Source organism: Protopterus annectens, chromosome 7.part0 (genome assembly GCF_019279795.1).
Source record: "Protopterus annectens isolate FY-2018-M chromosome 7.part0, PAN1.0, whole genome shotgun sequence".
Taxonomy (NCBI): domain Eukaryota; kingdom Metazoa; phylum Chordata; order Ceratodontiformes; family Protopteridae; genus Protopterus; species Protopterus annectens.
Window position 1 is genome coordinate 1,593,411,482 of NC_056739.1, and position 24,343 is coordinate 1,593,435,824.

Consider the following 24,343-nt stretch of genomic DNA (forward strand, 5'->3'; position numbering starts at 1 on the left):
CACTGACAGCATTCATGTTTTACATTCACTTTTATGCATGTCAAAAAAAAAAAAAAGAAAGAAAAATTGCTATCAATGGGTGCTATAGCAAAAGAATGCCCATAATGACTGTGTAGGCTCCCATTGAAAAGGTATCAAAAGTATTTAAATAGTTAACAACATGGCACATTATGCTGTTCCCAGACAGAAAAAGTAACACTGTGGGAGAAGGCCGCCATCTTCTCCATGTAAGTTCTGTGTGCCCTTTCCAAGAAGAAATATGCATATTGACATATTGTCTGTTGTGTTCAAGTACAAAATGCCCATATTGTATAATTACAATAACTCCAGGACATGTGAGCAAAACATAATGAAAATCAAAAATCAAAATTTCCTCTAATTAAATAGGTCTGTCTTAGTTTCTGATTCTACTCAGTTTCTATGAATGTGTTTTTATCTCTTAACAGTTCTATATATTTCCAGTGGATTAAGGTATTTTTATTTACATTTAGTGGTGGTGCAGCGGTAGCGTTGTTGTCTCACAGCAAGAAGTTCTCCCGTTCGATTCTCTACTGGAGTGCGGGAGTGCCTTCTGTGTGGAGTCTGCATGTCCTCCCCGTGGTTGGGTGGGCATTCGAAAGACATGCGTAAATGGGCATGCATTCGCTGAAGGTTGGACATCGAGCTGGCACCTCAGCGTTCATGAAAATCTACTGCCAATCATTAGTGGACTGGAGTTCTGCTGTGGCGATCCCTAACCCGGAAAAGCCAAAAGACAAACAACAACAACAACCCTTTAAACTGTTGTGCACTTGTGCATATATCATGCTAGTTATCCTCAATAAAATGTGTTATGATTTGGTAAGCTGAAACAATTGCCCATTAAACTCCAAATGAACTGAAGAAATGTTACCTTAGTAACTATACAGGGCAAGAAATTAACTGAAATAGGGTACTGCTTTCCCCCATGCTGGGGTATCTGCATAATCATGCTTATTTGTCATGAGGATTAAGTGGTTCCCTACATCAAAGCTTATCAATTTCTACAGAAGTCAGAGCGTATTTCTGGTAATAAGGACCAAAACCAGTATAATTTGGCTAGTTGTGCAATTTCATTATATGCTGTGTTACTGTTAAAAAATTACAACATGCAACATTAGAAACTTCCTCCACACTTTTAGTATTCCCTCTTCCGTAAAACAACTGCATTTCGTGAATGGTTGTTTTCAAACCATACACTGACCCAAAACGCTGTTCAGTGCTCACATCTTACCACGTTAGATAAGGCTTATTGAGTTAGGCCATATCTGTATTGTCTCCAGATGATTGTGCATGTATGCCAGTTAGATGTCACTATATAAATTTGAAAAGTATTAATTTCTTATGGAAGCAGAAAAAATACTTGAGAATGAAAACTCTACACATATTTCAGTACAGACACAGCATACTTCAGTTAATTGGTAATGACTGCACTTTTAGATTATATTTTACAAGATATTCACCTATGGTGAGACCCTTCCTCAAATTTGGTTTGTAATCATCTGAAACATTAGAGCATATGCTTTATAATTTTTCTGCATTATTTTACTATAATTCTACTAATTTTACCTGAAAATTCTGTACAGTCCTAGTTTCCATTTAAAAAGCTCTAATAAAGATTGTGATTTGCAGCACATGAAAAAGGAAATGAGTATATGTCATAAAATATATATCTATAATTCCAGATTTCAGAAATAATATATGTGATATTTGGCCATTTATAATAATTCAGCTTAAATAATATAAGCATTTACTTTCAGCATCTTTCCGGTCTGGGGAGTCATCTGAAAGTTTCTTGAGGTAGTCCTTCAGAAGAAGCTCATAGCGAGGGATCCTCTGTACTGGCTCCAGCATATGATGCTGCAATGTCAGGTTTCCACAAATTTCTTCTTTCTGTTGCAGATATAAAATTGAAAAATGAGGTTAAATAACATCAGGACATGGCATTTCATTTTTCATAATTATGAAATACAAAGTTAAAAAGGTTTGATGTTGGTGGTGAGTTAGGACCAACTTAAAATAAGGTTCTTAAGAACAGAAAAGGTGAAACACATCTTTCTAAGGAAAAGGAACATTGCTCTTAGTGAACAGACCAACTACTTTATCTAGAAGATCCAGAGTTATTCAAACAATGGACACAGCAAATCATTTATAAAGCATACTGCACTGATCAGAAAGATAGAATAGCCAGCAAGTAGAATCCTAAAAATGCACTACTGCAAGTGAACACCATACTTAGGAAAGAATATGATCAAGCAGGTGAAGGAGTCATAGGACAAACTGTGCAAAATGCAGTATCATGTGAGCATATATTCATAGATCAAGTTAAATTCTGCAAGTGACAGTTTTAATGCATGGGCTAATGTAGATATTGTGTTTTATTACACAAATAACAGGTGCTTCTAATGGACTAAAGCTATGCCAGACTATTGCTTGTTAAATTGGGATGTGATAGTAGACCTCCATGGTGCATGACTGCTTACATCAAGGTGCATGTAAATCTATTGAACATCCAAGTAATGTAGGGGATGAAACAGTCATTACAGGTCACGGTGGAAACTTTTAACAAGGGTGTAGTCAGGCATACTCTGTGTAAACTATGGTATGCAAATTAATTTTTAAAGAGGCAATACCTTCCCAACACAAAGGCAGAGGATGTTTCTCTTTTAGACTTAAAAATGAAACAAATAAGCCAGCAAAAATTATAGTGTCCAGACAGAAATAAGTTTTTGCATTACTAGCTATCCAATTAAAGGCTTCAAAGGTAAGACTTTTGGTATATATGCATGTATGTATGTATGTATGTAGCATATTTAATTTCATATTTAGAATACATACAATTGGAAAAGGGGTAGTTATGTTACTCTAAGGAGGAAGTCAACAGTCTGGAAGCTGGACATTAAAAATCCTGGTAATACCCCTTATTATCAGTGGTCTAGTCATCCTTTAATTCACCCTATACCTCCTTACTACCAGTGTTCTATTCATTTTCAGTCATAAGTGATTAACATTGACTTTCCAAGATGGCTGCACACTGATTAACAGCTTCACTTCAGCTGTCCCACTGAGAAAAATGTAACTGAAAAACAATGCCAAAAACTCTACACCTTTCATAAATTCAGTTGTCAGCTATTGAGTACACTGTCTGGATGACAGCAAAGATGAAATTAAGAGAGCTTAAAACAAAATCAACTGGAAAAGGTAAAGAGAAAATGCTGAGTGGGAAGAATCCTGCAGCTGTTCAGCAAAAAGCAGTCCAAGTTCTAGCTTTGGTGCAAGACATTTCTTCCAGTAGACTAGAGGAAAATAAGTCAAATATGCTTAGAGATGATTACAATAAATGAAACAATGAAGGAGAATATCAACTCAAATAACAAAAAGCTGGAATAAAATGGAAAAAAAACTTTAAACAGATAATCGGATAAGCTGATGAAACTGCAAAATTCAGGGGATGAAATGCAGAAAAGGCTGGCTGACCATGATACTGTTCAAGAAGAAATGCTTCATAAAATGGTAGAATTAGAGGACAGAGCACATAGGGAAACTGAGATTTTCTGCTGTCCCACAGAAACTAGAAAGAACAGACTATATTAACTTTATGAAGGCTGAAATAAGCAACTGGACTGGTATTCCACAGCAGAAACTGTTAATTGAAAAAGATACCATGTGTTTACTCAAACTCTGGCCATGAGAAAGCAGCCAAGACCCGTATTAGTACAGATGTGAATCTACAAGCAGAAAAAGCTGATCCTGACAAAACTGTGGCAAAAGTGCAAAGTATTAAAAGTTGAAGTCAGCAGACTGCTTGTGTAAAAGGATTATTTACTGAACGCCAAGCAAAAGGGAAACAGATTTATTCCAGCAATCAGGGAGTGTCGAGAGGCAGGTTTGAAATTCAAATCTGCTGTATCAGGTTGTCTTCAGAACATTTTACCTGGAGGTCAAAATCATGTTTTGATGCAGAACAGGCAAAGGAGAAAATATAAAAGTTTGGCCAACAAAAATGAGCCATCAAGCAGAAGGGAACTCTGCTTCTCATTCCTCTGATAATAAAGCACTGTTGGAAATTCCTGATGTTCTGGCTGAAGTGTGATTCTCAAACAATCTGGAAATATATCGCTGATTGATAAGTATATTTCTTGGCATTTTAACCTTACAGATGTCTGCATTGTCTTAATTTTGTCTGACTGAATTATTGTATATATATTCTGGCATTGTTTTCTGTTTCTTATCTGTCCTGAAACTTTTTCCCTCCCACCTATTCTTATGGTGTTGTTATAGTCAGTGGCTTTGCAGTTGCCCGCCCCTATGGTAAATTTGATCTGGGACACCCTCCCAGTCTGGTGTTCACTCTACTTAATACAGAGAGAACATCTGAGAAGGCCAACCCACTTAGGTTTTTAACATTGAATTTTTCTTCTGCTCCTCCTTGCTCTCTCCTTGCACTTTACCAAAAAAAAATTGCACTTTATTTTGCTTTTGCCTCTTCTTAAAAGTACTCAGTTGTATTTATTCTGCTGCATTTATTTCTGCTTGGTAGTAGCTTAATTATAGGTTCATAGGTAGGTACTAGGCTTTTGGCCCAAGGGCCTATGTAAGCCTAGCCAACAAGGTTCCCTGGCTTACGCCACCCAAAATAGTTATTTTCCTGTGCCACTGTTGAACAGAGACACAAAAGTGATCCCTGTGGTATATTTCCCATCCACTCATCAAGATTTCTTTGAAGAGTGCTAATGAAGAACTTTGCTTGAAATAGATGGGTAGCCTGTTCCACAGTGTGGGAAGTCTCTGGGACAGGAATCTATCCCTCCAGCATGTCCTCTTTATTGTGGTGATAAGGTTTAGGTCCCTAGAGTATGTAACTGTTATTCTAAGCCTTTTGGTTTAAGCACTTGGGCTTCAGACCAGTTGTTTTACATTAAGAAGGTTGTGGTCTGCACTGTTGTGGCAGGACAGGTAGCTTACATCCTTCTAAGTTGGGAATTGCTGATTGAAGGCTTAGTGTCTGTTATTCTAAAAGTGCATTAGTTCTGGTTTAAGCACTTGGGCTTCAGGCCAGCTATTTTTCATTAAGAAGATTTGTGGTCTGCACTCTTGTGGGAGGAGAGGCTAGATTCTGCCCTTCTGAGCTGGGAATTTCTGGTTAAAGGCATATTGTGCCTGCTTATTTGAACTGTTTCTTTCTGAAATTGGTGTGCCTTGCTTGTTGTAACATAGACTAGCTTCAGACATGCTGAATCTAGCTTTGTTTGTTTAACTTGAGCACTAATCCAGGCCATCTTTTTTGGAGAAGTTTTCCTAGTGGCAGGAGTGTTCTGTTATTACTTGTCTGATTGAAGATAGCTGGAACAGGGCTCAGTTTTGAACTTTTTTACTGGTTAATTGGGTAATTTGTTTAAATCAATTTGCTCATTTTCTATTGTATATAAAAAGTTGCACTTTATTCATCTGTTTTACTGTGTTTGTGTTTCATCCTACTTTATTACTTTATTTTGCTTTTGCTGCCTGTTCTTAAAAGTACTTAATTGTATTTATTCTGCTGCATTTATTGCTGCTTGTTAGTAGCCTAATTAAATTGCAACTGCTATTCTAAGCCTTTGGTTGAAGCACTTGGGCTTCAGACCAGTTGTTTTACATTAAGGTTTGTGGTCTGCACTGTTGTGGCAGGACAGGTAGCTTACATCCTTCTAAGTTGGGAGTTGCTGACTGAAGGCTTAGTGTCTGTTAGTCTAAAAGTGTATTAGTTCTGTTTTAAGCACTTGGGCTTTGGGCCAGTTATTTTACATTAAGAAGGTGTGGTCTGCACTCTTGTGGGAGGAGAGTGTAGATTCTGCCCTTTTGAGCTGGGAGTTTCAGCTTTTTGTACCTGCTTATTTGAACTGTTTCTTTCTGAAATTGGTACGCCTTGTTTACTGTAGTATAGACTAAATTCAGACCTGCTGAATCTAGCTTTGTTTGTATAACTTGAGCACTAATCCAGACCATCTTAGTTTGGAGAAGGTTCCCCTGCACCCTAGTGGCAGGAGTGTGCAGTGAGAACTTTTCTGATCGAAGACTTTTGGATCAGGGCTCAGTTTTCAGCCTTTTTTTGGTTAATTGGTTAATTTGTTTAAATCAGTTTCTTCATTTGCTGTTATATTAAAAAAAATACACTTTATGCATTGCCGCTTAGCTAGGGTTAAACTTTTCCCAGTGCCATAAAGTCTGCTCTTCAAATTTTCCCTTAGAACTAGCCAGTTTTTTTTTTAATTTTAGCACTCAACTCTGTTTCTTTGAGTTCAGCACTTCTTCAGAACTCATTGTAAGCACTAAATAAGCTACAAATTGCTATAGCACTTAACTTTCCTCACTTGTCTAGGGGAAAACAGTATTTAGTACTTAATAAATAAGCAACTACCCAGGCATGTCTAAGGGTCAAGCTCCTGGTGTTGTCTCCTGTATACCTGATGAATCTGGGCATCTTGGGGCAATGCAACAATTGCCTCATGTACAGAGACAACCCTCTCCTCCGAACACCCAACAGTACCACCTGTGAGAGATGCACTGATATCGCCAAAGTGGAAGCAAAGCTCTCTTCACCCAAGACTGGACTAGACAGTCAAGAGGAGAAGGTAAACACTTGCACCACACCACACTCATCACACAGTCCCTCAAAACCTACACCATCAAAGCATACACATAGAAACACAAAACACACACCTAAATTTGCGGAGGCTTTCAATAAAAATCTGCCCAAGTAACAGAGACATCCAAAGCAGAAACACAAGCAACATCCACCCCCCCAACACAGCCCAAATGATATACAGCCTACAAACTCAGTGTGCCACTCAACCACAGCCCATAAGGCATAACAATGTACCCAACACTCTAGTCATAGGTGACTCAACAGTCAGGCACACTGATGTTCCACTCACCAGCCTAAACAAGGAGAAAGTTACTGTCAGCTTCCTGTCAGGTGCAAGGATCCGCCACATAATGCATGGACTCCACAAGTACAAATATGACTCTGTCATTGTCCATGTTGGTGTGAATGACCTGAGATGAACCTCCCTGGACTACATAAAAACAGACATGGAGGAGCTCTCCGACCTTGTAGCCCAGGCAGGTATGACTCTAGCCCTGAGTAGCATCATGCCATCACCCAAAATGATACCACAGTACAAGGACAAAATGATTGACTTCAACAACTGGCTAAGCTTCTGGTGTCATTCTAAAGGGATCCAGTATCTGTCTGCCTGAGATGACATGATCAACAGACTATGATGCTTTGCCAGAGATGGCCTGCACCTGTTGCCCTTGGGAGTCCAGATACTGGCTAAGGCTCTTGCCACCCCTATAGTGTCTTTTTTAGGCAAGGTTCAAATGAAAAATTCACCAATGTAACAGGTATGAGCAAGCAAAATCTGAGGGTATTGCTACTCAATGCTAGAAGTCTAAACCTCAAAATACACTCACTTGAGGCAATCCTAAAAATGGAGAACATTGACATCTGTGCAGTGACAGAGACCTGGTTCAAGGTTCCAGAGAGCACCCCTGCATTACCAAGCTATAATTCATACCACACTTTTCGGCCACCTAACCTGGACAGAAACACTAAAGGCGGAGGCATGCCCATATTCATTAAGGATATCCACAACTCCAGGCTAGTTGCTCAGCATAATGCATCTGAGATTATCTAAGTGCGACTAACTCTGGGCAAGACCGCAATCCAAATTATAACTTGCTACAGATCCCCCACCATGTCCCAAGATTCCCACTCCTCATTTCTTGATACACTGGAAAATATTAGGGTACAACCCAACACCCTAATAATGGGTGAATTGAATTACCCCACCATTAACTGAGAAAACTACTCATGTACCAACTCTTTTGCTCAACGTTTTCTGGAATTCATAAATTCCAATGCCTAGGATCAACTTATCTACACCCCTACCAGGGGCAGCAATATCCTAGACCTGGTCATTACAAACATGGGTGACCAGTGTTCAACACCAGAGGTCAATTCCTTGTTGGTCAGATCCGACCACAAGCTAATCTCCCTAGACATCCACATTCCGCCCCCACCCCCATTAGGAAAACCACCGTAAAAAATTCTCCAAAGCCAACTTCACGCTTCTTAAGACAGAAGTGGCAAACTTCACGACACCCATGCAGATGAACAATAGAGGTACAAATGCTGAATCCTACACAAATGCACTTTATAAGCACTTACACGAGTGCATGGATCATGCTATCCCTAACAGAACCAAGATGCTATCCTCCAAAAAAGGAAGTCAATCTGGTGGTCCCCTGCCATAAACAAACTCTACAACAGAAGAAAGAAACTGTTGCAAAAAATAGTAAAATCCCATGATTGGAGGAACTCCGTAGTCAGCCTCAGTAAGAAGCTGAGATCCCTCAAAGAATTCTCCAAAGCTAGTTACGAAAACAAAATCGCCACTGATTCTAAAGACAACCACAAAGCATTCTATAGCTATGTCAAGAATCTCAATGGTAGCACTCATATCTGCTCCGAGTTACAGCACAATGGCACTAAATATACAGAACCAACTGATATTGCCAACATCCTGGTAGATAGGTTCAGTGCTAACTTTACCCCCTCTCACCTCCTAAAGGGCTCATCTCTATACCAGAAGAATGCAAAGTTCCTGTAATCATGGCTGCACAGGTAAAAACCACACTCTACAAAGCCAAGAATGCAGCATCCATGGGACCTGACAACATCCCAGGCTGCGTTCTACATGAACTACAGAATGAACTGGCACCCCACCTAAGCACCACATTCAATCATAGCCTCACCTAAGGCTTTGTGCCCACTGAATGGCACACAGCAATGGTTATTCCACTCCACAAAGGGGGAGCCACCACAGACCCCAGGAACTACCACCCCATTAGCCTGACGAGCCTGGTCTGCAAGGCCATGGAATGTATCATCATGGAACTTATAAACAAAGGCATTGGTAATCTCCAAACTTTGGACCCCACCCAGTTCAGGTTTGTAAAATGCAGATCATGTCTCCTAAACCTGACAGACTTCTTTGAAGCAGTCACGAAAGCCTTAGAGAAAGGTAAGGTGGTTCACACAGCCTATCTAGATCTCGCCAAGGCTTTTGACACAACCCCCCACTCTGGAATTATAGATAAACTCACTAAAATAGGTATAAATCCCTATGTCACAAGATGGGTTGCCAACTGGCTCACTGACAGAACCCACCCTGTGAAAGTAGCATACTCCAAATAAGACTTCATACCAGTGACAACTGGAGTACCAAAGGGTTTAGTCCTGGGTCCTCTCCTGTTTGGTATCTACTTTTCTGAAGTACACGCTAACACAGAAGATCTTTGGCTAATGAAGTTCACAGATGACTGCAAACTAGGAGCCATAATCGAAACTCCTAACAATATGGATATCCTACAAAAGGGCCTCACTAAGACAGATGCCTAGTGTCAAAGCCATGGCCTCAAGCTCAATGTCAAAAAGTTCATTGTCATCCCATTTGGTAAAAACTCTGTACCCATGAGCCACCACATAGGTGGTAGTTTACTTAACACTGAAAGTGTGATAAGAGACCTTGAGACACAGGTGGACAGTAGTCTCTCCTTGGATAATCACATCGCCACAGTAGTCAGGAAATCCTTCTATGTGGCACACCTCATTACAAAAGGTTTCTCATCCAGGAAAAAAGATGTCATTGTTCCCCTCTACTCATCCCTCATTAGACCAATTATAGAGTACAATGCCCCTTTTGGTATGTACCTCACAAGACATCTACAACAACTGGAAAGGCCACAGAAATACCTCACAAAGAAGATTACTGGCCTCTAACAGATGCCCTATGCAGACCATCTCAAAAAACTCCAGCTTTACTCCATTGCATATTGCCTACTCAGAGGCGATCTCTGCCTAACATACAAAGCTATGTCAAACCCAGAGCTGTTGGACATGCTCCACTTAAAGAAATCACAATCTCTCAGAGCTACACACTCTAGGGACCTAAACCTTGTTACCATAATAAACAGAACATGCTGGAGGGATAGATTCCTGTCCCAGAGACTTCCCATACTCTGGAACAAACTACCTTTCTATATCAAACAAAGCTCCTCATTAGCACTCTTCAAGAAAAATCTTGATGACTAGATGGGAAATAGGAAATTCACCCCGGGGATCACCTCTGTGGCTCTGCTCGACAGGGGCACAGGAAAATAATTTTCTTGGGTGGCAAAAGTCATGGTACCTTTTTCGCTAGGCTTATATAGGCCCTAGGGCCAATAGCCTAGTACCTACCTATGAACCTATGAACATGGAGAGACTTTGCCAGTGAAATATTTTCCACTGTTCCAAAGGAAAATGTTTGATAAATAGAAAAAGGCACATTAATTGACTAGACAACTTAGAAGTACCTTGGAACTGAACCAGAATCTGAAGTTGTGAGATGGAGATGAACAGGAAGAAGACCAGCAACAAAGAAATTAGTGAATAAATGTGAGACTGCAAAGCATCAATCTCATTTGTGAAATAGGGATGTCTAAGAAAAAAGTGGAAAGAGTAGACATTTGTTGATTTTTGTTAAACTTGTAGGGAACTGAAAGGCATTTGCCTCACTTTATGTCATTAATGTTTTGAAGGACAAGGGGGGAGGTAACTGTAAGTAAAGCAACTTCTGTTCTTAACAGTATTTCTATGCAAGTTTTCACAATGTAAATTGCATATTTTATAGTAAAGCATTTTTAGTTTTTCTTGTTTGTGATAAAGATACTAAAATAAACAGATGCCTTTTTTCTTTCTTTCTACTTTTTTACTGTTAAGAAATATAGGCATTACAATGCAAAAAGAGAAAAAAAAATGCTGGACAAAAGCATGTTTAAGTCAATAGGCCATAATCTTGGGTTAGTGATGTGGTGGATGGGGTGCAAATGTACACAAATCATAATATATTTATATTCATTTATTTATTTATTTTACATTTTGTAACTGGGAAAGTCTGACTTGGAACGAGCCAATTTTCATCTGAGGCCCAGGGAGAAATGCTCCAGACGCATGCCTTTGTAATGAGAAATATAAAGAGCTGATATGTTTTCTCTTACTTTTGCAAATGCCTGGATTAAGACCTTTGACCTTAATCTAATAAATTTTAAGTGGAAACAAGTAAATAAAAGAACACTGACTAAAATGAAACATTTTCCTTTAGCAATAAATGTTTCAGATTGTCTTTAGAAGCCTGCAGCTGAAAACTACACGACTTTTATGTTATGTTTCCATGGAGACAACCTGAAAATAGTGCAATAAAAAGCCAGAACATGGGTTTCTTTGAGGCTAAAAATTAATGTTTTCTGAAAGCATGCAAGTTGTTCTTCACATCTGGGAAAGGAATCAAGATATAAAAAGAACAGATATTGATTAGTGTAAGTAGAAGCACATGCAATAACATGTCTTAGCATGCATAACCTCAATTTTAAGGTAATTGTCATGTGTTTGCAACTGTTTATTTGGGAGAATTATTCAAATAAGAAGGTTTACACTTTATTATTTGATGATGTACATAGGTTTGTACATTTTGTATTAACAAGTTATGGGAGCGTTTTGGGGTGTGCTTAGTTTTCTGTTTGATTGTTTTCATTAAAACAAAAAGTCTCATAAAATGTGACATAGGACCCAATGTTGATGATAAGAAAAAACTGTACAAAGGATTAACTTGCCAAACATAATGAGTACATGTATCACAAAAGCTGGAAATATACATTAAAACGTCATATATAATAGGTGGAAATAATGACTTACCATAACAGTGACGTATTCCATATAATCTTGGAATGTGATTGGTCTCACAGGTATTGACAAAAAGGAAAGAATATTCAATTATATTAAGAAATGCAGAGTACAAATAGCAATTGTACAGGAGACACATTTGGAAAGAAGTGAGTTTGTGAATTTGATAAAAAAAGAATTTCAAGATGGATATTCATCAAAATATTGGGGAAAAAGGAAAAGACTAGTACTTCTGTTAACTGCTACAGACACGTCAATAATGACAGAACAGGAAAATGATAATGATGGCAGATTTGTGTGTAGTAAGCAGCTACTGGCAAGGGATGAGGATTATGCTGACATGTATTTATATTCCACCTTAAACTGTTATTATGGAGTTTAAAAACATGAGAGAAGTAGTCAGCTTTTAGCAGAGAATATTACTCATAGGTGGGGAATGCAATTTGATTTGCAACAATGAAGGTATACCTGAGGTGCCTAAAAGGGAAAATATAACAAAACTGAGTAGATTTTTGAAGAAATTTATGAACATATTTGATAATATGAATTCCCAAGATACAATAACTGGGTTAGATTATACAGAAATTATATTTCACAGAAACGTGCATTTAATTGAGAACTTTGACACATCTATTAACTATTTCAGATCAAGCACTGATAATTACTAATATAAAAATGCAGGGTAATGAAGTAAAAATGAAATACTGGTGCTTTCTCACTTACCTGCTAAAAAGAGAGGAATTTAAGAAATAGATAGTGAGTGGGATAAAGTGAATGTGGAGTTTAAAAAGTGAGTAGAAATAAAAGAAAAAAATTATGATTAAGAAGCAACAATAAGTATTTAGATGGGATGACAAACTGGGATGACAAATAATGACAAATGATGGGATGACAAAGACTAAAGTATTACAAAATAAGGGGAATGTCACAGAACAAGAAAAGACACAGTTTCAGTCTGCTAAATAGAAAATAAGGAAGTACCTGGATAATATGCATGAGTTTAAAAAGATTACTGTAAAGCTTTTTGTTAATGACTCCACAGCACAAAAATGTTTGCACAACAACTCAGGCAACAGAAAGTATAATGGGTTGTTGTCAAACATAAGGAGCTTATAACAAGAAAAATAACTAGGGGTCCTGTTGGGGTATTAGAGATATTTCAGAAGTTTTTTAAAATTTGTATAAAGCAGAGAAGTGGAGAAATAAAGAACAATCACAAACAGAAATATTTATGGAATACTTAAATATGCCAAGGTTAGAGATAGCTGAGGCTCAACAATTAACAGTTTAGGCAGGAGGCACTGAGATAAAAATGATGATATATAACTAATCTGCAGTAAAATATCCGTGAGAAGATGGTATGCAGATAGAAGTTTGGAAGCTAGGGAAAGGAAAGTGATAAGGATCTGGAAGGTTTTGTTTAATAGTATTTTTAAATGAAGGGAAGCACCAACATCATGGGAAAAATAAAAACTGTGCTAGCTGTAATACCTAAAGATTGTAAAGACCCATCAGATCCAGCTTCATATAAGCCATTTCAATTTTAAGACATGTTGTAAAGTGTTTATTTCTATGATGGGTAAAAGACTGGCAAAGGTGTTGCCAAAATTGATAGATGTGGATCAGTGTGGCTTTGTGCAGGGGAGGCAAATGTTTATATAAATATATATAACTATATTTTATATTTACATAAATAGAATGATGATGATCCAGAGGGAAGCAGGATAAAAGAAAATACCACTGTTATTTGTGGGCCTTAATGCAAAGACAGAGTAAGCTGAGATTTTATGATTTGGGCAACGAAAGAATTTGCATTTCATGACACAATAATAACGTTAATTAGGGGGATATATGAGGGATGTGAGGCAAACATCAAAGAGGGAGGGTTCCTCTATGATAAGTTGTAGCTCAACAGACTAACTAGACAAGGGGTATCCTCTTTCCCCTTTGTTATTTGAATCATGGCAAAGGGAATAAGGGACTCAGAAATTCAAAGACATATTTGGAATGGTATTCAAAAAAAGCTGGCTTTATTTGCAGATGATATAATTTTGTACCTTATAATGTTGTGGAACATTCTGAGACAATTCTCTTTTTTTCCATGATATCAACTTAATGAAGATAAAACAAAGGCTATAGCTGTGAACTTTGTACCCACATATGAATTGATTCAGCAATACTCTTATTTATGGTGACATGATGAAATGAAGTATTTAGGGGTATGGGTTAAAAATATTTTGTTATGCCAGCTAAGTATTTGTGGGAAGATACTAAACAAAATATAACACAAAAACTGAGAAACTGGAAGAACTTACCTATGAATATGGATAGCAAGATATAAGCAGTAAAAATGTTTAAGTCCCTTTTGTCTTATACACAGGTCGTCAACCAAAGGAGTTGTGGACAGTAATTAATAAAGAGTTGAAGGATTTTATCTGGGAGGGGAAGAGGCCAAGAGTCAAATGGGATAAGCTGATCTTTCCAAGAGAAAAAGAAGGGTTACCTGATTTGAATGGATGTTTTAGAGCTACACAGTTAATCCTGTTGTACACAACAGAAGCAGAAAGCTACAACTCAAAATGGAATGGGATGATAATAAAGCAGGGGGCTAATTTAAGAAGTAAGGAAAGAGTGGGATTTTGGATGCAGATCCTTCAGGAGAATAACAACAGTCATAAAGAATCTTATATTCATAAAGTAGCATAAAGTATACAAAGAACAAAGCCATCATGGAAATGAAAAAAAGGAGATTCTGCTAATAGGGATAACTGCAATTAGAGGTACACTGAGTAGGTAAGAGGGGACTGGAAGTTACTGGAGAAAGATGGCAAAGGAACCGGAATGGAAACAAATAACTGCAGACAGAAAGATAATAGAATGGTAAGATGCCAAGAAGACATTTGGACTGCAGGTTAGAGATTGCCTTCACTATCAGGGATTGATATCAGTTTATAGACAAAGAGAAAGGGATGGGAGAATCCTAAATGAAAGACCTGCACTGTTTAATTTTTTAGCTGAATCTAGAACAGAAGCTGCTATTGAAAAAAAAGGATAATTATTAGGAATATAAAATAATGCATGATAACTGTAGGAATCAATCAGAGGTCAGAAAAGATTAGAAAGAGATACTAGATATGCAAATTCACAAAGAAACAATGGGAGGACATATGTATGGCCCCAAAACATGAAACAAAACCTACAATATTTAGATTTTTTTGCCTGGATGTGTTTGTATAAGTACTATACAGATTACAAAGAATTTATCCTCGGGCAGATAGCAAATGTTGGAGGTATAATGGGGAAGAAAGCAATACCTGTGAGTATATGTTTTCGGAGTGCAATGAGTTGGGAGATTTTAAAAATTCCTTACAGAGTGCTCTTTCAGGAATACTGGGTGAGCAAATGAGTCTAACTAAGGAAATTATTTTTTGAGCTGGGATACAGGATCAGAATTCCCTAGACATAGTAAGGCCTTGTTAAGTTTAATTCTGGTGGCTGCCAAAAAAACAATTACTAGAAAATAGAAATCAAAGTCTAAACCAGCCAAAACTGAAGTTGTGAATATTGTAACAGAGATAAAAGAACAGAATGTGGGATCTTTAGAAAAGGGCATGAGTAAATTACATAGAAAAATGGAAATTGTGGGAACAATGCATGCAGAAAACTCTTTTTGGGGAGGAATGACATTTAAGAATTGAACAATTTATGTAATGTTCACTTGATTATATTGTATATAACAATATATGTTGTGCATAATATTTGTAAATCTGAACTTGTTAATGTGGTTTGATTACTTTTATATAAATGTAAGTTTGCCTGTGTCACAAGTGATAATTCAATAAAGATGTTTAAAAAATAAGTGAACATAGCCAATATGAATATAGGACACAAGACACCACTGAAACCAATACACATAGACTGAGCTGCTGAGAAGATTTGTTGAAAAATTAGTTTAGTTTGTAGTCTAGAAAATAAACCGCCTCTCCCGCATGACCTCAGGGCCCATATCTATACAGGAAGACTGCAGAGTCCCTGTAATCACAACTACACAGGTAAAAGCTGCACTCTCTAAAGCCAAAAACACAACATGCATGGAACAACATCCACATTGTAAAAGTTGCAGACTCCAAATCTGACCTCAAAGCAGTGACAAGTGGAGCACCACAGGGTTCCATCCTGGGACCTCTCCTGTTTGGTATCTACTTCACTGAAGTACAGGCTAACACAGAAGGCCTCTGGCTAGTGAAGTTCAAAGATGACTGCAAACTTGGAGCCATAGTCAAGTCCCCAAATGATGTGGACATCTAACAGAAGGGCCTCACTGAGACAGATGTCTGGTGTCAGAGCCATGTCCTCAAGCTCAATGCCAAAAAGTGCAGTGTCATCCCCTTTGGTAAAAACTCTGTACCCATGAACTACCACATAGGCAGCAATCTACTTAACAAAGAATGCATGATAAGAGACCTTGGGACCCAGATGGACAGCAGTCTCTCCTTTGATAGCCACATCACCACAGTAGTCAGGAAGTCCTTCTACGTGGCACTCCTCATCATAAAAGAGTTCTCATCCAGGAAAAAAGAGGTCATTGTTCCCCTCTACTCGTCACTCATTAGACCCATTATAGAGTGCAATGCCCCTTTTGGAATGTACCTCACAAGACATCTGCAGCAGCTGGAAAGGCCACAGAAGTACCTCACAAAGAGAATTACTGGCCTCAAACAAATGCCCTACACTGACCACCTCAAAAAACTCCAGCTTTACTCCATAGCATATCGCCTACTCCGAGGTGATCTCTGCTTAACATATAAAGCTATGTCAAACCCAGAGCTGCTGGACATGCTGCACCTAAAGAAATCCCAATCCCTCCAAGTTACACATTCTAAGGACCTAAACATTGTCACCACAATAAACAGGACACGCTGGAGGGATAGATTCCTGTCCCAGAGACTTCCTATACTCTGGAACAAGCTACCCATCTATGTCAAGCAAAGTTCTTAATTAGCACTCTTGAAGAAAAATCTTGATGAGTGGATGGGAAAAAGGAAATACATCCCAAGGATAACTTCTGTGTCTCTGCTGGACAGTGGCATAGGAAAATAACTTTCTTGGGTGGCGTAAGCTATGGAACCTTGCTGGCTAGGCTTACGTAGACCCTTGGGATGATAGCCTAGTACCTACCTATGAACGTATGTGTACACAATTATTTCTGAAGGAAGGATAGAGGAACAAAAGATGCAAGGTAGTATGAAATCATGTGAAAATGTAAAAACCATGCAGACTGACATCTGACTTAGCAAAGGGATCAGAAATGAAGCATGGGTTTTGTGAAATCTACTGCAGCTGTTCAAGAAAGAGGTGCAGCCATTAACCAACACTTGCTCAGCCTCTAAAAATCCACTATAGCAAGCCAACAATCCACTTTGCAGGTATTCTTAGAAAGATTACACCTATAAACAAATCCTGAATGGAAGATGATGAAAAGGCTGATTTGGTAGAGTCTAAGAACACCTACAGAAAAATGACCCCAAGCTGAGTGGGCTAGAATAATGTCATCACATCTAACTGGGGACTAACTAGAGACAAACAAGGACCTTCAGGATGTGCTGGTGCACACAACTCTCAGAAACTGAAAAAGGAAATTCTTTGTAGGAGCTTCACTTAAGGCACAGTGACTTACATTTTGCAAATGGACATCCATAGGGAGAGAGACTGGTAAGGTCACAGAAGGCTGATTTTATACATATTTTGAAATTGTGGGTAGAACCACATATAAACAATATAAACAAAATTCTAGAAATCTTATCAGTACATAAAATTAAAAGGATACTATCTTAACAAGGAAAAGAAAGTATGTTATTATAACCTACAGGCAATACAACTACTATTTATTGTATTTACACCTCAGGTTCATTGTACACTCCCCAGCTAAGGCTACCAGCAGCAAAGACCTTTTTTTCTACTCTCAATTTTCCCCTTTTATTACACCTATCCTCCTGTACATCTTTACACTTTTTTTTCCCTCCTTGAATCCCCTGACCTGCTACTTCTCAAACAAAACCTTTAGCTTGTTGTACTGCATCTTGCCACCAGGTGACATTTTTTTCTCCTAGAAGCTATCCCTCTAACTACCTTCCCACTCCTCATGTTCACAGACTGACTCACCCTTTTGTACTGCAGCTCCACTTTACCCTTAGACCTCTACTGAACTTTATCACCTATCTACCCTGCTTATTTCACTTTTTTCTACGCCCTCTCCTTCCACCTACTCTCATCCAAACTACCCTTACCTTTCATATCTCCACTGATTGTTTTCCTTGGATCCACTCTCCCTCAGAGGGTTAACCCGCTCCGTTAAGCCCTCTGGGCTCACTTCGCTCCCCTACCCTACCCCCAAATCTCACCCACCCCCAGTGTCTCCACCCTTATACTTGCCTTGCTACACCCCCTAGTACCTTACCACCTATCACAACACTGACTCATTTCACACTTCCAAACCTACCTAGCACCATCCACACCTCCCCCCCTCAACACTCCCTCCAAACACCACACCCATTTTACTACTTCCAGCACTATGAAACCTAATACTTTAATTTACCTTAACATACTGTGTTCATTCACATTCCTAAATTTCCTGGTTATATCTTACACTCTTACCTACTATGAAAACCTAAGTCTGTCAGGCTCCCTTACATCATCAAAGCAAACTAACCCTACTCTCCTCCCAACCTCAATACCATATCCTACCCTGTCATCATCATCCCCATACCTTCCTCTCCCGTTTCACCGAATAAACCACAACAAATACTACAAAACCAGAAGGCTCTATCTCACCTACTCGAAATATGCAGAAAGATTTCCCTCCCCTCTCCTGCTCCTACTGGTTCATGGGGACATACATCCCAACCCTGGCCCTAACAACTCCTTTCCACTTACCCCCACTGACCAAAATACTAAAACCACGAAATCCCCTTTTTCGCCCAACTCTCTTACAGTTGCTCACCTAAATATTCGTAGTATAACAAATAAAATTACCCAGCTCAATGCCCTAATTGACTTCTACTCATTTGACATCCTCTGCCTAACAGAAACCTGGCTTAAACCAGCAATCAAAGACAATGAAATTACCCCACCTGGTTACAGTATCTTAAGACTCGATCGACCAAACAAAAAAGGTGGGGGAGTTGCCATACTTTATAAATCTGAATTACAAATTAGCCTGATAGACTACCAACCTCCCTCTCCTACAAATGCTGAACTCCTTTGCTCCAAACTTCAGATTAATAAGAACAAAGCAATGTATATTATGCGTTGCTACATCCCTCCCGGGAAAAATATAAATACACTTGAAAATATCCTTAGCTGGCTCTCTTCTACCATCCCACAAGAAATTATCTTCTTAGGTGATCTCAATATTGACTGGAACTCCTGCTGTTCCACTAAACCCACCTCTCTCATAAACCTCTACATGTTCCAACAAATCATAAACTTCCCTACAAGAATACATAAACCTACCAAGAAGCAGAGTATTCTTGATTGGATACTTGTTAATAACAATCCCCATGCATATAAAACAGGTATACTCCCTGACAATATTAGTGACCACCTCCCAACATACATTTCCAAACAAAAATATAGTAGTCCTATGCAGTCAGTATATCGAACTATACGCAGTAAGAAAAACTTTAGCCTTCCCAACTTCCTCCTAGAACTTAAAGCTTGCAACTGGGCACCTCTCAAAGACCTTCCTCTTGAAGAGGCAGTCACTTATTTCAATAATAAATTCCTCCAAATTCTGGACAGCCATGCCCCATCTCGCCAAATTAAAATAAGGTCCAAAGCAGCTCCATGGCTTTCCAAAGAAACCAAGCAAAAAATTATACTAAGAAACAAACTTTGGGCAAAATGGAGAACCACAAAAAACCCCACTGACCACCAACATTTCAAACACCTTAGAAATACCACAAAGAAACTTATACTCCTTGACAAAAAAAACTTCAACTTTAAATTTCAACAAAACCCCCAACAGAACCTTCAAAAATTTTGGTCTGGAATCAAGAAACTCCTATACCTTGGAAACTCCAAAACACCCACCCCTGCCAACCTAACTCAGACCCCTCCTAATAAAATTGCTGACATCATAAATAACTTCTTCTCAGAAACAGTCACCTCTCTTGCCAACACCTTAACTCCACCAACAGCCCTTGAACTCAACCCTCCTAATAATAAAATACCCTCTTTAAAGTTCAACACAGTATCCACAGCCTTCATTCACAACCAACTCCAAAAACTTAAACCTTGTACCCCCTCAGCAGACAAACTGCCAGCAGAGTATCTGCAGCTAGCTGCAAAGGTACTAGCATTCCCAGTCTCCATCTTAATAAACAGAACCATAACCGAATCCACTATTCCATCTCTCTGGAAAATCTCCCATATCATCCCCTTACATAAAGGGGGAAATACAACTGAACTTTCAAACTACCGTCCTATAGCTCTACTCTCTCCTCTAGCTAAAATTATGGAACGATGTGTCCAACAACAACTTCTAGAACACCTTCTCCATAATAACCTACTTGCTGACTCACAGCACGGCTTTAGACCATTCCATAGTACCACCACTGCCCTTCTCTCCTTTACAGACACCATCAACAAAAATCGCAACAATAATCTATATTCATCTGCATTATTTCTTGACCTCTCAAAAGCATTCGATATGGTAAATCACCATCTCCTGATTGATATGCTTAAATCCCTTTCTCTTGACACAATGGCTATTCTGTGGTTCAACTCCTACCTGTCAAATAGACAACAAGCAGTACTCTGGGATGGTCATTTATCCTCCCAGCTCCCAGTCTCCATTGGAGTCCCACAAGGCTCTATTCTAGGTCCCCTCCTCTTCTCCATCTTTATTAATAATCTGAATACCTCCCTCCCATCCTCCACTTGCATTCAGTATGCAGATGACTCTACACTCATCTGCACTGCAATGTCTCCTGCTGAACTACATTCATGTACCCAAAATGTTTTTACTGCAGCAGAAAATTGGTTCAAACACATCTGTCTCCTCCTTAATCCTAAAAAGACTAAGTTATTATTGATTACTCCAACTTATAAGTCCATCCCAATTTCCTTTACTATTGTCTCTAACAATGGCACAATTATATCACCCGACAGCGCTACAAAACTGCTTGGTGTGACAATAGATAATCAACTAAACTTTGATGCTCACATCAATTTAACAATAAAAACAGTTAACAAAAAAATAGGTGCACTCTATAGACTTAAACAATTTCTCACACCAGAGACTAGGATATCCTTAGCTCAAACACATCTCATCTCAACACTACTGTATGCCTCTCCAACCTTTATTAACCTATCAAAAACAAACCTATCAAAACTAGCCTCATCCTACCACAACATTGTCAGGTTTGCTACAAGTGCCCCATATCGGACTCATCATTGCTTAAATCTCAGACAGCTAGGTTGGCTTGAACTGCAAAATCTCATTCTACTCCAACAACTGACTATTACCTACAGGATACTCCACTTCCTTCTAATACACCTATTCTTAGTACTCTTATTTCCCCCTATAAAAATCTCTCTAACCTACGCTCAGCTAATAAACTTCTAGTAGCCACATGTAAATCTCAGAACAAAGCAGGTGACTCCCTTTTCTCAAATGCTGTGGGTACACACTGGAACAAGCTCACTTGTGAACTTACTACCTTGACCTCAACACCCCTCTTCAAGAAACATTTAAAGACCCACCTCAAATCACATTGGCTCTGCCCTTGCTCTTCCCCTGACTGACTCTCTTTCTCTACTTCCACATCTTTCCACCTCTCTTCCAAACACCTCTATCTGCACTGTACAAACCCATCATATAGATAAGTAGTACATCTCCTTCTCTCACTCTGCCTTGTCTCCATCTAGCTGATACCACTCCTCCCACCACCTCAATTTCTTTTTCCCTTGACTCTATTCAGCTTGTGACTTCCTCTTTCTTATGATTTTACCTCCTATTACAACTACTTACTTTGCTTATGTTTTACCCCCTATCACCTCTAAGATGCTAAAAAAAAAAAAAAAATTTTTTTTATTTTGTATTATAATACTGATCGTATTGCTGTGTGTTCTTGTTACACTAATTGCTTTTCTGTTGTTCTGTATTCTAATTTGTTACTAACTCCTGCTTAGTAGTTTTAGTTAAACTCTTGTACATATTTTTTTCTTAAGTTTGTTACCATAGACTGTTACAGTGGAGCTTTTCTCCTCGGGCCTCTACTGAAAATGGACATGTATCCAGTTAGACTAGCCCGGTCAACAAATGTAAAATAAATAAATAAATAAATAAAATAAACAAGTTGAAAATGAGTACTCTGTGAAGTCTTACAAACAGTTGTTTTACTAGAATGTCCACTATTAACTGAAACTGAAAACCCAAAGTCAGACATACATGCAGCCAGGGCTAATAATAAGTGCTCATCTAAGTTTCTTTTTTTGTTTGCAAACAAGAAAAAAAAAGATCATCTGTGTTTGTTCTAAATGCCCAAGAAAAGGGCATGTAGCATAAATATGCAGAGGTAATAACAGCAGTGCGGGTTGGTATAATGGTTAAAGTGCCAACCTCAAAGACACAAGATGATTCTTGATTTGAATCTCACATTTCAGAGAAATTGGCTAGGCTTAACATAACCCACAAAAGCAGCTAGTCTAATACTTACTATGAACTCAGTGTATGTTGGAGGACTAGAATTATTTTTTCTCATTTATCCAGAGCTGCTCGTCGTTTGGTGATGCTGCCAGAGACTTTGAGAGATTCTGCTAAAATTTGAAGCCAGCCTTGGCAAGAAAAGTGAAGTTGTGTCATTTTACATTAAGAGGGTCAAAGTCTGCAATCTTGTGGTAGGAGAGGGCTGATTTCACCTTTACGAGCTGGTAATTGCTGGTGGAAAGCTTGTTGTAAGCTTACCTGATTGGCCTTATGGCACAGTTAGTATAAAACTTGCTTTTTTCTGCTTGTGTAGAAGCCTCATGTTTGTACAAAGCTGATTTTTTTGCAGCAGTGGTTACCAGTGCCTTTTAGATATGCAATCACCAGAGGTTGAAACTTTCCTATAAAAACTATTTCAGAACTTTACCACCATCCCACACTACTCACAGGGTAACATGTTTGCATGGTGAGCAGCATTTACACATTTAGTTAAGACTATTTAGGTCTGTATTACATTATTACATCACTCAGGACTATCACTGTTCAAACAGCATCTGGTTTGGGTGTGGGCAGCTTCACTGGATAGGTCAGCTGTAGATTAGACTCAGTAAGCACCCATCTCTCATCCAGTTACAAACACCCTCCACTCCCATCTTTTGCAAAGTACACATTAGGACCTGCAACCATGGATAGGCACTTTCCTGCTATCTCTGCATCCAGCTTAGTGGACATGGGTATCCTGAGGAAATGTAGCAATTGCCTTATGCACACTGGCAACCACTTAATTCATGAATAGACAAATACAGTATGCAAGAGATGTAGTTGCACATTGACACTGGAGGCTAAATTCACAAACAGACACAAAAAGCAACAAATAGGTTGTCAGCGAGTCAAACACACTTGTCACTGCACCAATAAAGGACCAGACACATAGACCTACATATGCAGAGATGCTTACGTATAACTTACTGAAACCTCAAAGGCTTTCACGGCACCAATAAAGGACCAGACACATAGACCTACATATGCAGAGATGCTTACGTATAACTTACTGAAACCTCAAAGGCTTCTCAGATGCACTCCTCAGAAACTCTCCATGCACACAAACAATACAATTCCATTCACAATGCATAAAGCCACATCTCATTGTGTCTCATTTATGAAGCCCCTAAGGAGAAACACCCCATGACCCAATATTTTGCTCATGGGAAACTCCATTGTAAGACACAATGATGTCCCTCTTACCAGGCTGGATAAGGAGAAAGTTACAGTTAGTTGCCTGTCAGGGGCCAGGATCTACCAGATCACATACGCTCTCAGGTCAGTTACCACCAAGTACCAGTTTAACTCAGTCATACTCCATGTGGGCATGAATGACCTGAGACATACCACGTTGGACTATATGAAGAGAGACATGATTGAGCTCTCAGTATATGTGTCACAGGCAGGTCTGAAGCTAGCACTGAGCAGCATTTAACTGTCTCCAATGATGAAGCCATAATACCAACAGAAAATGACTGACTAACAATTGGATTAGCTACTGCTGTCTTTCTAAAGAGGTCCAATACTTGTCAGCCTGGGAAGACAGGGTTGACAGGCCAAGCTGCTTTGCTACAGATGGTCTTCACCTGTCACCACTAGGTTTGGGATACTGGCCGAGACATTATCCACCCATATAGTGCCTTTTTTAGGCATTGCCAAACAGACAAACCTTTCAGCTTAGCAAAAGCTATTCAGGAGAAGCTAATGGCATTGATCTTCAGTGTTAGGTGTCTCAACAAGAAACTGCACTCCTCAGAAACACTCCTCACCCAAGAGAATGCTGACATCTGTGCAGTTACTGAAAC

The 24,343-nt window shown here is 38.8% G+C and overlaps 1 protein-coding gene across 2 annotated transcripts in view; it reads right to left on the minus strand.

The window, feature by feature from the left end:
- Positions 1–24,343, minus strand: part of FGD3 (FYVE, RhoGEF and PH domain containing 3) — a 1,715,774-nt gene that overhangs the window by 911,451 nt on the left and 779,980 nt on the right. For both annotated transcript variants that reach the window (XM_044078146.1, XM_044078147.1), the window contains exon 8: positions 1,773–1,911. In XM_044078146.1, the coding sequence (XP_043934081.1) occupies positions 1,773–1,911 (139 nt within the window). The remainder of the gene's footprint in view (positions 1–1,772; positions 1,912–24,343) is intronic.